Raw genomic sequence first — 14,588 nt, 5'->3', positions numbered from 1 at the left:
GCTGGTCAATTTGGAGCACTTCCTGCCAGCAATCAGGGGGAGCAGCTGCACCTGTGTTGCAGCAATTGCAGAGTGGAGAGTGGAGACTGCAGCAACTGGGGAGAGGAGAGTGGAATAACTGCAAAGAGGTGACTATAGAGTGGAGACAGCTGCATTTGCTGAGGAACTGTTACACTTTTTCAACGATTAAGAAGACCTGCAAGTCATTTTGGAGAGGTGGGTGTTGGAGCACCAGAGAACTGTTGGTTGTTTGGACTGTTGGGGGAGGGAGAAGGCACCGGAAGATCCAGGGGTGGGGCTGCCAAATTCTATCGGGAGCCCCTGTACTAGCTCTTGTGTTTATCTGCCATCCTGCACAAAAGGGGCTCCCTCCCCACCCCCAACTGTGTGGCTCGGGACGGCTGGAGCTGCCCGGCTGAAGAAAATCCTTACACAACAACAGAAAAGGGAGAGAACCGGGCGGCTCTAACCGACCCGGGCGAAGAACCCTCCCCTAACTGGAAGAGTGGAGTGTCGACTCTGCAGGAAGGTGCTCCAACCACCAATTGAAGTGTAACATCCTTGCAGCTGTTCTCTCTCTTCCATCACTCGGCCACCTATCCTCTCCTCTCCTTGTCCTTTTCAGCCCTATCCTCCTCTATTCCCATCCCCCCCTCCCCCATCATATTGTTTGTGTTTAAGAAAACTGTTGTGTGCTTTGTTTCTTGGGGGTGGACGTAGCTCTGCGACCCCATGGCAAGCCCCTCTTCGCCGGTGGCGGGGCCTTCCCGTTCATATGCTGCTGCGGCTGCTGCAGCTGCACCTGTTGCCCCGTCACCGTTTGCTTTATTAACATCGAAGCATGGGGTCAAGAGCTAGGTCCACCCGAACATGACTATCGAGGCATGCGTGAAAGCAATGGCCGAGGTTGTCGGCCCTTCGGCCATTGTTGCAGCCTCTAAAATGTACGGGAAGGCGGTGTTTTTCCTGAAGACCGAGCGGGCGGTGTCCCTGGCTCTGAGCAAGGGGCTCACTGTGGGCGGGACCTTTCTGCCAGTTGACCCCCTGGAGGCCACTGCGCAAAGGCTCATTCTATCCAATGTCCTGCCCTTCATTCCTGGTGAGCTCCTCCTTCCCCACCTGCACCATCTGGGGGAGGTAAAGACGGGGCTCACCCCAGTCCCGCTCGGTCTTCGGGAGAACAGCCTCCGACACGTGTACTCCTTCCGCCGCCAGTTATTCATGCAGCTGGCGCGGGAGGAGGTGACAGAGGGCAACTTTTATGTAGAATTCCAGGGAACGGCCTACTGCGTCTTCTGGACCTTGGACGGGGTGCGGTGCCATGTCTGTAAGGGGGTGGGGCATGTTCGTAAGAACTGCCCCAACCTCCCGGCTGCCAACTCCAACTCGGCGGCCCAGGGTGGCGACGCTGCACCTCCTCCCACCCCCCCTACACCACCACCAGATACCATTCAGTCGGTACCGGAGGCTGTGGTTTTCATGGCCTCCGGCAGGGAGGGGGGTGACCGTCCAAGTGGAAGGAAGGCGGGGAGGAGAAATAAACATAGAGAGGCGCGTCCCCTGGACACCGTGACACTACCCGAGCCTGAGCTCAGCCCAAGGCCCGATCTCGGGAAGTCAACTTGCCCCAGGGCTGGGCTCAGGCCCAGGGTGAATAAAAAAAAAGGAGAGTGTGGAGGTGGAGGCCTCTGATGATATGGACGTCTCTGAGCCTCCGCACACAACTGGGAAAAAGAGGAGAAGGCACCCCTCCACAGAGGTAACAAGGGGCCCTGAGGCGCAGGGCCCATCTGTTGGAGGGAGCTGTCTCCTGTTTCGGGTCCCCAGGTTTCCCCTACCGCCACCACCAAGGCTGCAAAGTCCGGGCAGGAGCACTCTATTCCTCAGGATGGAGGGGAGGGGAAGGCCCCGGTACTTGAGGCCCCTCCTGAAGGAGTAAGTGGGGCCCTGCTTGTGGTGGGGGAGCCTGGGGACGCCGCCCATTCTGCCACTGCTACTGGGTCGGGTGCCCTGAATGAAGGGGAGGGCGAGGCCCCAGAGGGTCAGGCCTCCCAGCCGGAGTCCACCACCAACCAGGAGACACCGACCCAGTTATAACTGAGAATGCTGCCCCATCTGCTGGGCCTGTGGGTGCTGGCGGAGCAGGAGATAGCCTCCTCCCTCCGCCTCCAGTCTCGGCTCCGGCTGGTTTCCCGGAGCCCGGAACTTCTGTCTCCCCTGGACCACTCATTGGCCTGGGGACGGAGGTGGAGGGGGTTCCTGAACCGCTGGTGCCTACAGGCTCCAGTTTCACAATAGAACCCAGAGAGGACTCCTCCGCCATCGATCCTGGGGGTGGGATCGTGACGGAGGCGGGACCAGCTGGCGCGGCCGGGACGTCCGCCCCATAGTGTGTGGTAGATGTGTCGGCCACTGGCGGTGACAACCTGGAGGAGGATGGGGATTCGGTGCGGGGCACGGAGGATGATCTTGATTCCATCGCCAGTGAGGTGGTGGAGTCCCTCGTGCCTCCCACCGAATCTTCTCTCATCCCCACGGCGGAACTCCGGGATTTCCTCGCGGCTTGCAGGGGTTGTCGCAATAAAGTTCAGCTGGCCCTCGACCATTGGTCGAATCTGGCGCTGATCATACAGTCCGTCCGTGCCGCCCTGAAGAAAGCGGGCAAGCGCGCGGACGTGAAACTGGTTGAGAGGCGCCGTTTTAATGTGTTCCTCAATGGGTTGCTGGGGGAGTGGAGGGCCAGGTGCACTTCCACTCCCTCCTCACAGTGAGCTGTTGGTGACGGGTTTTAAGTACCTTTGACATGAAGATAACCATAGCCAGCCTCAACATCAACGGTAGCAGAGGGGCTCACCGCAGATTTCACAATCTCTCAGTCCTTAGGGAAGGGAGATACGCGGTGAGCTTCCTGCAGGAAACCCACACCGTATGGGAGACGAAGCCACCTGGCTCCTGGAGTGGCAGGGTGGGGTCTACATGAGTCACCTCACCCCTATTTCTAGTGGGGTGGCTATCTTGTTGGCCCCGACTTTTCAGCCAGAGATCTTGGGGGTCAAGGAGCTAGTGCCGGGCCGCTCGCTCCACCTCGCCGTTCGCCTGGGTAGTGTGCCGCTCCACTTTGTGAACGTGTACGCGCCCAGGCCCGGCGCGTTGCAAGCGCGCTTCTTTGAAGAAGTGTCCGCTCTCTTGAGCTCCATCGATAGCGGCGAGTGCATCATCCTCGGGGGGGATTTTAACTGCACCCTCGAGGTGGGGGATCGCTCCGGTCCCCAGCGCGGCCAAGCGTCAGTGGAGAAGTTGAGGGGACTGATCAGCTCCCTTAACTTGGTGGACGTCTGGCGGAATCTCCATCCCGGCTCCAGCGCCTTCACGTGGAGGTCTGGAGGAGGGGGAGTGTCCCGAATCGACCGCCTCTACATTTCGCAGGTGTACGTCTCCCGTGTCTCGGCGGCCTCCATGCGGCTGGTGCCGTGCTCGGACCACCGCCTGGTGTGGGCGGAGTTCACTCCGCTCCGCATGCGGGCGGGGTCCGCGTACTGGCACTTTAACAACCGGCTGCTGGAGGACGTGCGATTTCGGGACTCGTTCTGTCGATTCTGGGCCGACTGGAGAAGGAAGCAGGGGGGCTTCCCCTCCTTGAGGCTATGGTGGGATGTGGGCAAGACTCACATCCGCGTCTTCTGTCAGGAGTACGCGAAGGGGTCGACCAAGAGGCGGGAAGCCGAGATCGGGCGCCTTGAGAGGGAGGTGCTCGACTTGGAGTCCCGCCTCGGTCATGCCGTCGCGGACCCGGCCCTGTGGCAGGCGTATAAAGAGAAGAAGGGCGCGCTGAGGGACCTGCAGCTCATAGGGTCCCGAGGCGCGTACGTGAGGTCGCGGATCCAGATCCTGGAAGATTTGGACCGCGCCTCACCCTTCTTCTACTCGCTGGAAAAATGGCGGGGGGTCCGTAAGCAGCTCGTCGAGCTGCTGGCCGACGACGGATCCTCCATCACGGATCCGGAGGGAATGGGCCTCCTGGTCCGGACTTAATACAGTGCGTTGTTCTCTCCGGATCCGTCCAGCGAGGATACGTGCAGAGTTTTGTGGGAGGACCTGCCGCAGGTCAGCCCGGAGGGCGCCGAAGGATTGGAGGCTCCACTCACGTTGGCGGAGCTGACTGGCGCCCTCCACCAGCTCTCGAGGGGCAAATCCCCAGGGCTGGATGGGTTGACCGTGGAGTTCCTCAGGGCGTTCTGGGATGTCCTGGGGGACGATTACGCGCGGGTCCTGGGGGAAAGCCTGGCGACCGGGGAGATGCCCCTCTCGTGGCGCAGGGCGGTCATCGTCCTGCTGCCGAAGAGGGGCGATCTCCGCCTGCTTAAAAACTGGCGTCCGGTCTCCCTCCTCAGCACGGATTATAAGATCTTTGCCCGGGCTATGTCTACCCGCCTGGGCTCCGTGCTGGCCCACATGATCCACCCCGACCAGTCCTACACGGTCCCGGGCCGGTCCATCCAGGACAACATCCATCTGGTCCGGGACCTGATCCATCTTTCCCAGAGGACTGGTCAGTCGGTCGCCTTTCTCTCCCTCGATCAGGAGAAGGCGTTCGACAGGGTGGATCACGATTACCTTTTCGGGACTCTGCGCGCTTTCGGACTCGGGCCGCATATTGTGGCCCGGGCCCGACTTTTATACACCGCCGCAGAGTGTCTAGTCAAAGTTAACGGGTCCTTGACGGCGCCCCTTCGATTTGGGAGAGGAGTGCGTCAGGGGTGCCCCATGTCCGGCCAATTGTATACCATCTGCGTGGAGCCCTTCCTGTGCCTGCTTCGCAGGAGGTTGACGGGATTGGCTCTGCGCGAGCCGGCCATGCGGGTCGTCCTCTCGGCTTACGCCGACGACGTGCTCCTCACAATCACAGATCCCGTTGACTTGCGGAGGATGCGCGACTGCCAGCAGACCTTTTCTGCCGCGTCCTCCGCGAGGATCAATTGGGAGAAATGTTCCGGACTCCTGGTTGGTCAGTGGCGGGTGGACTCCCTGCCGGAGGAGATGACACCTTTTGCGTGGAGCACCACGCACCTCCTCTATCTGGGAGTCCACCTTAGCCCCGCTGAGGAAGCCTGGCCGGCAAACTGGCAGGAGTTGGAGGCGAAAGTCACCGCTCGGCTGGGGCGCTGGACAGGACTGCTCCGAGTGCTTTCCTACAGGGGCCGAGCGTTGGTCATAAACCAACTGGTGGCCTCCATGCTGTGGTACCAGTTGGTCACTTTGGCCCCGCCCCCTGTATTTGCCACCAAGATCCAGAAGAAACTTGTCGATTTCTTCTGGGGCAAGAGGAAACACTGGGTCTCTGCCGTGGTCCTGAGACTCCCGATCGAGGAGGGCGGTCAGTCGCTGGTGTGCGTCCGCACCCAGGCTGCGACTCTCCGCCTTCGGACCCTGCAGAGATACCTGTCCGTCGAGCGTCCTCCCAGATGGTGTGCGCTGGCGACGTATTTTTTCCGCCAGTGTCACTGCCTTCAAGACGACACGCAGCTCCCGGTGGAGTCCGTTAGCCGCGCCTCTCTGAGGGAGTTGCCTGTCTTTTACCGGGATCTTTTCCGAGTCTGGAACATGGTCGCCTCCAGTCAGGGCGCTCCCCCGCCGGCGGAGGAGAGCGCCTCGGCTGTCCAGGCGGCTGACTCCGGCGGGCGGAGGAGTAGCCGAAACCCCCGGGACGCCCCTCAACTGCGTGTGGCGAGGGGGCTCAGGAGTGCAGAGCGATCCCGGCGGAGCTGACCCCCGCTCGGCTGAAACTGCTCATCGGACCCAGGCCCCGAAACCCTCCTCGGGAGCCGGTCCCGCACAACCCGAGCCGCCTCTCGGAAATGCCCTCCGTGCCATTCCAATCGGCACGGAGGGGTTTCCTGTACGGGCTGCTCCTGCACACTCTCCACTTCCTCGCCCTCGTCAGCCGGCCGGACACGCCCTGGCGGTCCGCGTTGCCATCTGGCGGCGAGGGGAAACCCCGATGGAGGTCTCTCTACGCGGGAGTCTTCCCCCTTTACATCGGGGACCTGGGGTGGAGGGTGCTGCACAGAGCAGTCCCGTGCAATAGGCTTTTAAGTAGGTTCACGGACTCCCAGGCCACCTGTACTTTCTGCGGCCTGGACGAGTCCGTGTTCCACATTTATATGGAGTGTGCGAGGTTGCAGCCCCTATTTGAGTATCTGAAGGGGCTGCTCCTCAAATTCTGGCTGCACTTCAGTCCCACGCTCCTGATCTTTGGGCACCCGGTGCGGAGGGGCTTGGGCCAGGAGGAGGATCTCCTCGTCGGTCTGCTCCTGGGCCTGGCCAAGGTGGCAATTCACAGGTCCAGGTTGCGGGCCGTCGGGGGTTCAGTCCTCCCCGATTGCCTGCCCCTCTTCCGCGGTTACGTTCGCGCCCGGGTGTCCCTGGAGAAGGAGCATGCGGTGTCCGCCGGTATGCTTGAGGCCTTCCGCGACCGGTGGGCACCGCAGGGACTGGAGTGCATTGTCGACGCCGAGAATGGCATTTTAATTTGAGTTTTTGTTTATTTCTGTTTTTAATAAAGTTATTTTAAATATATAAGTGTGTATATAAAGGGGGCCTGAGGAATAAAGGCCCCCTCGACATAGAATATATAAAAGGGGCCTGGGGTATAAAGGCCACCTAAAAAAAAAACAGGGTTAGATACGAAAAAGAAGGGGAAAAAAAGAAAAAAAAACGGGAGTTAGATACAGAGTAATGGGACAATGTAGAGGGAGCTTTACTCTGTATCCACACTGTGCTGCACCTGCCCTGGGAGTGTTTAATTTTTCTTTTATTCTTTTCATGGGATGTGGGCGTCACTGGCCAGGCCAGCATTTATTGCCCATCCCTAATTGCCCTTGAGAAGGTGGTGGTGAGCTGCCTTCTTGAACCACTGCAGTCCATGTGGGGTAGGTACAGCCACAGTGCTGTTAGGAAGGGAGTTCCAGGATTTTGACCCAGCGACAGTGAAGGAACGGTGATATAGTTCCAAGTCAGGATGGTGTGTGACTTGGAGGGGAACTTGCAGGTGGTGGTGTTCCCATGTATTTGCTGCCCCTGTTCTCGTTGGCAGAGGTCGCGAGTTTGGAAGGTGCTGTCTACGGAGTCTTGGTGAGTTGCTGCAGTGCATCTTGTAGATGGTACACACTGCTGCCACTGTGTGTCGATGGTGGAGGGAGTGTTTAAGGTGGTAGATGGGGTGCCAATCAAACGGGCTGCTTTGTCCTGGATGGTGTCGAGCTTCTTGAGTGTTGTTGGAGCTGCACCCATCCAGGCAAGTGGAGAGTATTCCATCACACTCCTGACTTGTGCCTTGTAGATGGTGGACAGGCTTTGGGGAGTCAGGAGGTGAGTTACTCACCGCAGGATTCCTGGCCTCTGACCTGCTTTTGTAGCCACGGTATTTATATGGCTACTCCAGTTCAGTTTCTGGTCAATGCTGACCCCCCCAGGATGTTGATAGTGGGGGATTCAGCGATGGTAATGCTGTTGAATGTCAAGGGGAGATGGTTAGATTCTCTCTTGTTGGAGATGGTCATTGCCTGGCACTTGTGTGGCACGAATGTTACTTGCCACTTATCAACCCAAGCCTGGATATTGTCCAGGTCTTGCTGCATTTCTACAAGGACTGCTTCAGTATCTGAGGAGTCACGAATGGTGCTGAACATTGTGCAATCATCTGCGAACATCCCCACTTCTGACCTTATGATTGAAGGAAGGTCATTGATGAAGCAGCTGAAGATGGTTGGGCCTAGGACACTACCCTGAGGAATTCCTGCAGTGATGTCCTGGAGCTCCGATGATTGACCTCCAACAACCACAACCATCTTCCTTTGCGCTAGGTATGACTCCAACCAGTGGAGAGTTTTCCCCCTGATTCCTATTAACTCCAATTTTGCTAGGGCTCCTTGATGCCATACTCGGTCAAATGCTGAAATAAAAGCAAGATACTGCGGATGCTGGAAATCTGAAATAAAAGCAGAAATGCTGGAAATACCCCGAGCTTCCGGTTGCTTGCCATTTCAACACACCCCCCTGCTCTCATGCTCAAATCTCTGTCCTGGGATTGCTGCAGTGTTCCAGTGAACATCAACACAAGCTCGAAGAACAGCATCTCATTTACCGATTAGGCACACTACAGCCTGCCGGACTGAACATTGAGTTCAATAATTTCAGAGCATGACTGCCCCCTTTTTATTTTTATTTTCTTTTATCTTGTTCTATCTTTTTTTTTACCATGTGCCTGCCTACTCGTTTTTCATGTTTATGCTTTTGACTCGGGCTGCTCATTATTCTGTTATTAACACTCCCTCGACACTAATGCTTTGTCTTTCACCACACGGCACAGTGGCACAGTGGTTAGCACCGCAGCCTCACAGCTCCAGCGACCCGGGTTCAGTTCTGGGTACTGCCTGTGTGGAGTTTGCAAGTTCTCCCTGTGTCTGCGTGGGTTTTCTCCGGGTGCTCCGGTTTCCTCCCACAAGCCAAAAGACTTGCAGGATGATAGGTAAATTGGCCATTATAAATTGTCACTAGTATAGGTAGGTGGTAGGGAAATATAGGGACAGGTGGGGATGTGGTAGGAATATGGGATTAGTGTAGGATTAGTATAAATGGGCGGTTGATGGTCGGCACAGACTCGGTGGGCCAAAGGGCCTGTTTCAGTGCTGTATCTCTAAACTAAACTAAACACCATTAGCACAGTCTCTTTGCCTTTGCCCCAAGACCTCCTTGTCAGTTAATCTGTCCGGCCCTCTGTCCTATCACACACCTTCCCTTTTGTTCTCTTTTCCCCCACCCCCGCTTTACTTGCTTCAAACCTATTACACTTCTAACCTTTGCCACTTCTGATGAAAGGTCAGAGGCCTGAAACATTAACTCTGTTTCTCTCTCCACAGATGCTGCCAGACCTGCTGAGTATTTCCAGCACTTTCTGTTTTTATTGCTGTCTGAGTGCTGCTTGATGGCACTGTTGATAACACCTTCCATCATTTTGCTGATGATTAAGAGTAGACTGATAGGGTGGTAATTGGCCGGGTTGGATTTGTCCTGTTTTGTATGTACAAGACATACCTGGGCAATTTTCCACATTGCTGGGTAGATGCCAGTGTTGTAACTATACTGGAACAGCTTGGCTAGGGGTGCGGAACGTTCTGCAGCACAGATCTTCAGTACAATTGCCGGAATATTGTCAGGGCCCATAGCCTTTGCAGTATCCAGTGCCTTCAGTCATTTCTTGATGTGATGGGGAGTGAATCGAATTGGCTGAAATCTGGCATCTGTGATGCTGGTGACTTCAGGAGGAGGCCGAGATGGATCATCAACTCGGCACTTCTGGCTGAAGATTGTTGCAAATGCTTCAGCCTTATCTTTCGCACTGATGTGCTGGGCTCCCCCATCAGTGAGGATGGGGATGTTAGTGGAGCCACCTCCTCCAGTTGGTTGTTTAATTGTCCACCACCATTCAAAGAACAAAGAACAAAGAACAAAGATAATTACAGCACAGGAACAGGCCCTTCGGCCCTCCAAGCCTGCGCCGATCCAGATCCTCTCTCTAAACATGTCGCCTATTTTCTAAGGTTCTGTATCACTTTTCTTCCTGCCCATTCATGTATCTGTCTAGATACATCTTAAAAGACGCCATCGTGCCCGCATCTACCACCTCCGCTGGCAACGCGTTCCAGGCACCCACCACCCTCTGCGTAAAGAACTTTCCACGCATATCCCCCCTAAACTTTTCCCCTTTCACTTTGAACTCGTGTCCTCTAGTAATTGAATCCCCCACTCTGGGAAAAAGCCTCTTGCTATCCACCCTGTCTATACCTCTCATGATTTTGTACACCTCAATCAGGTCCCCCCTCAACCTCCGTCTTTCTAATGAAAATAATCCTAATCTACTCAACCTCTCTTCATAGCTTCACGGCTGGATGTGGCAGGACTGCGAAGCTTAGATCTGATCCATTAGTTGGAGAATTGCATAGTTCTGTCTATCACCTGCTGCATCTGCTGTTTGGCACGCAAGCAAATCTGGGTTGTAGCTTCACCAGGCTGACACCTCATTTTGAGGTATGCCTGGTGCTGCTCCTGGGATGCCCTCCTGCATTCTTCATTGGGACAGGGAGTTTTACTCTGTATCTAACCTATGCTGACACTCACTGTTGTGTTTTCATGCACTATTTTATCTGTTTTCACTGAGCAGGGATTTATGCTGCTGAATCCGTGATTCAAGCCTGTGATCTGTGTGCAGGATGTTCTTCTCTCATGTTTTCAGTAAATGGATTTTGGTGCCATTGCAGGTTCAATGAACTTTGACATCTCAGCAGCTCCACTGCACCATCAACCCCTCATGGTATTGGATCTACAATTTATTTAACAGATCCTTCAGATGTTCAGGCGATTAAGACAGGCAGGTGAGGTACATTCGAAAATTATAGGCCTGTTAGTCTAACATCTGTTGCGGGGAAGTAAATAGAATCTGTTATTAGGGGCAGAGTGACTGAGCATTTGGATAAATGAACTGATCAGAGAGAGCCAGTATGGGTTTATGAAAGGTAAGTTATGTCTAACAGTCTTCGCTGAATTTTCTTTGAGGAGGTAAATAGCAGGGTTGATAAGGGAGTGTCTACGGATGTTATTTATATGGACTTTCAGAAGGCATTCTGTAAGGCTCTGCATAAAAAACAGCAACAGTGAGAGTGAAATTGGAGGCAACCTATTGACATAGGTAGGAAGTTAGTTAGGAAGTAGAAGACAGAGAGTAAGGAGAATGGGTATGTGCTCAACTTGGCAGGATGCGAGCAGTGATGTCCCCCAGTGATCTGTTCTGGGGCCTCAGCTTTTCACTCTATTTATAAATGAGTTAGATGAAGGAATCTAAGTTTTGATTGGGGAGTGGAGAGTGGGCGGTGGGGGGGTGGGGGTGGGGTCCCTGGGGCTCTGATGTTGGTGTTTACATTCTAAAATCTACAATGCCTTACATCCTGCTCTACACTTAAACAGCTGCCGTTCTCAGCCACATTCAAAAGCAGCTCGGAGCATTTACTGAATGCTATCACAGGAATTAGGAAACATACAGGGAGTCAGGGTCCAGGAGCTAATTCATGCCTCACTATGGGTTAGGATGGGTTACTGCTCCACAGAGCAATCCACCAATCACTGGGATAGAATCAGAGAAGCCACACAACATTTTGTGGCCGTCTGGCCCATCACAACTCAGGGTCGCACTCACACCCATCAGTTAGATTGGGTTTTGGGATCTAGATCCACTTCAGAGACTTGAGGACAGAATCCAGACTGACACTCCGAGCACAGTAAAGTCAGAGATGTCGTTTCTTGATAAGATGGTATCCTCAGGACCTTCGACAGTGCAGCGCTCCCTCAGTAGTGACCCTCTGACTGTGTAGCACTCCCTCAGTACTGACCCTCTGACAATGTAGCACTCCCTCAGTACTGACCCTCTGACAATGTAGCACTCCCTCAGTACTGACCCTCTGACAATGTAGCACTCCCTCAGTACTGACCCTCTGACAGTGCAGCGCTCCCTCAGTACTGACCCTCTGACAATGTAGCACTCCCTCAGTACTGACCCTCTGACAATGTAGCACTCCCTCAGTACTGACCCTCCGACAATGTAGCACTCCCTCAGTACTGACCCTCCGACAGTGCAGCACTCCCTCAGTACTGACCCTCTGACAATGTAGCACTCCCTCAGTACTGACCCTCCGACAGTGCAGCACTCCCTCAGTACTGACCCTCTGACAATGTAGCACTCCCTCAGTACTGACCCTCTGACAGTGTAGCACTCCCTCAGTACTGACCCTCTGACAATGTAGCACTCCCTCAGTACTGACCCTCCGACAGTGCAGCACTCCCTCAGTACTGACCCTCCGACAATGTAGCACTCCCTCAGTACTGACCCTCCGACAATGTAGCACTCCCTCAGTACTGACCCTCTGACAATGTAGCACTCCCTCAGTACTGACCCTCTGACAATGTAGCACTCCCTCAGTACTGACCCTCCGACAGTGCAGCACTCCCTCAGTACTGACCCTCCGACAATGTAGCACTCCCTCAGTACTGACCCTCCGACAGTGCAGCACTCCCTCAGTACTGACCCTCTGACAGTGCAGCACTCCCTCAGTACTGACCCTCTGACAATGTAGCACTCCCTCAGTACTGACCCTCTGACAGTGCAGCACTCCCTCAGTACTGACCCTCCAACAATGTAGCACTCCCTCAGTACTGACCCTCCGACAGTGCAGCACTCCCTCAGTACTGACCCTCTGACAATGTAGCACTCCCTCAGTACTGACCCTCCGACAGTGCAGCACTCCCTCAGTCCTGACCCTCTGACAATGTAGCACTCCCTCAGTACTGACCCTCCGACAGTGCAGCACTCCCTCAGTACTGACCCTCCGACAGTGCAGCACTCCCTCAGTACTGACCCTCCGACAATGTAGCACTCCCTCAGTACTGACCCTCCGACAGTGCAGCACTCCCTCAGTACTGACCCTCCGACAGTGCAGCACTCTCTCAGTACTGACCCTCCGACAGTGCAGCACTCCCTCAGTACTGACCCTCCGACAATGTAGCACTCCCTCAGTACTGACCCTCCGACAGTGCAGCACTCCCTCAGTACTGACCCTCCGACAATGTAGCACTCCCTCAGTACTGACCCTCCGACAGTGCAGCACTCCCTCAGTACTGACCCTCCGACAATGTAGCACTCCCTCAGTACTGACCCTCCGACAGTGCAGCACTCCCTCAGTACTGACCCTCCGACAATGTAGCACTCCCTCAGTACTGACCCTCCGACAGTGCAGCACTCCCTCAGTACTGACCCTCCGACAATGTAGCACTCCCTCAGTACTGACCCTCCGACAGTGCAGCACTCCCTCAGTCCTGACCCTCTGACAATGTAGCACTCCCTCAGTACTGACCCTCCGACAGTGCAGCACTCCCTCAGTACTGACCCTCCGACAGTGCAGCACTCCCTCAGTCCTGACCCTCTGACAATGTAGCACTCCCTCAGTACTGACCCTCCGACAATGTAGCACTCCCTCAGTACTGACCCTCCGACAGTGCAGCACTCCCTCAGTCCTGACCCTCTGACAATGTAGCACTCCCTCAGTACTGACCCTCCGACAGTGCAGCACTCCCTCAGTACTGACCCTCCGACAGTGCAGCACTCCCTCAGTACTGACCCTCCGACAATGTAGCACTCCCTCAGTACTGACCCTCCGACAGTGCAGCACTCCCTCAGTACTGACCCTCCGACAGTGCAGCACTCTCTCAGTACTGACCCTCCGACAGTGCAGCACTCCCTCAGTACTGACCCTCCGACAATGTAGCACTCCCTCAGTACTGACCCTCCGACAGTGCAGCACTCCCTCAGTACTGACCCTCCGACAATGTAGCACTCCCTCAGTACTGACCCTCCGACAGTGCAGCACTCCCTCAGTACTGACCCTCCGACAATGTAGCACTCCCTCAGTACTGACCCTCCGACAGTGCAGCACTCCCTCAGTACTGACCCTCCGACAATGTAGCACTCCCTCAGTACTGACCCTCCGACAGTGCAGCACTCCCTCAGTACTAACCCTCCGACAATGTAGCACTCCCTCAGTACTGACTGTGTCACCCACATTTCCAACAATCCACACTGCTGACCTGAAGGGTTGATCTCAATAATGTTGAAGGACAATGTCAGATGATCTCAGGGAGAGGAAATACTTTCTCCATCAGCCTGAAGCCCTAACTCAGCACAGTGCAATTCCGGTCTAATCCCAGACCAATCCCAGTCTATCCTGGCCAATCCCATGCAATGAGAAGTATCAATGAACAAACTGGATGGCTGCTGTCGATCTATAAATTGTGAAGTTTACTTAATTATCTTTCACTTCCTAATCGGAAGGTTTGTTGAGTAACGTGTCGAGACAGGAGAATCATTAACAGTGAGACGACGGAAGGACGGAAGATGCACTCACCTCCCTCAAGAACTTGTCCATGGTGAGATCCAGAATGTCCAGTTAATATCGCAGCAAATGCAGCCCCTTATCTCAGCTCAGACATGGAAAGTACTGGAAGAGTGAACGTGGAGCATGTTTGATCTGTCGGGAGAGGGACATCCAGAGGGAAGCGAGCCCCGAGATGGATCTGCCTGCTCACAGATCCTGCAGACAAGCAGGCTCTCTCTCTCTCTCTCTGTCTGCCTTCCTGTCTGACTGTATCTCTTTCTGTCTGTGTCTGCCTGTCTAGATCTCTCAGTGTCTCTCTCTCTCTCCAGTCATTACTGACCAACACCTCTCATTCTTGAGAAACACTCCTCAGTGACTGTGACAGGCTGGGTCTGAACATCAGCAGCTGCTCTCCTCCTCCAGCCCTTATATGGGCCCGGCTCATTTCCCCTCCCCCAGGCCCTCCTAGCTCTGATTTTTAACTCATTCACAACTAAACCCATTGCAAATCTGATCGTGGAGGACACTCGACCCACAGGATGCAGGCTGAGACTTGAAGCCATGTCAGTGTGTGTCTCTCCTGAGACTGATTCTGCCAGAGGAAATGTAATT

At 54.9% G+C, this 14,588-nt stretch overlaps 1 protein-coding gene across 1 annotated transcript in view; it reads right to left on the bottom strand.

Moving 5' to 3' along the window:
• The window catches only part of LOC137371810 (unconventional myosin-X-like), a 518,005-nt gene extending 503,654 nt beyond the window's left edge, over positions 1–14,351 (bottom strand). The window contains exon 1 of the mRNA XM_068034697.1: positions 14,007–14,351. Coding sequence (XP_067890798.1) covers positions 14,007–14,027 — 21 coding nt within the window. The 5' untranslated portion in view covers positions 14,028–14,351. The remainder of the gene's footprint in view (positions 1–14,006) is intronic.
• Positions 14,352–14,588: the final 237 nt, after the last annotated feature.

This window comes from Heterodontus francisci, chromosome 7 (assembly GCF_036365525.1).
Source record: "Heterodontus francisci isolate sHetFra1 chromosome 7, sHetFra1.hap1, whole genome shotgun sequence".
Taxonomy (NCBI): Eukaryota; Metazoa; Chordata; class Chondrichthyes; order Heterodontiformes; family Heterodontidae; genus Heterodontus; species Heterodontus francisci.
This window is presented reverse-complemented; position numbering and strand designations above follow the sequence as displayed.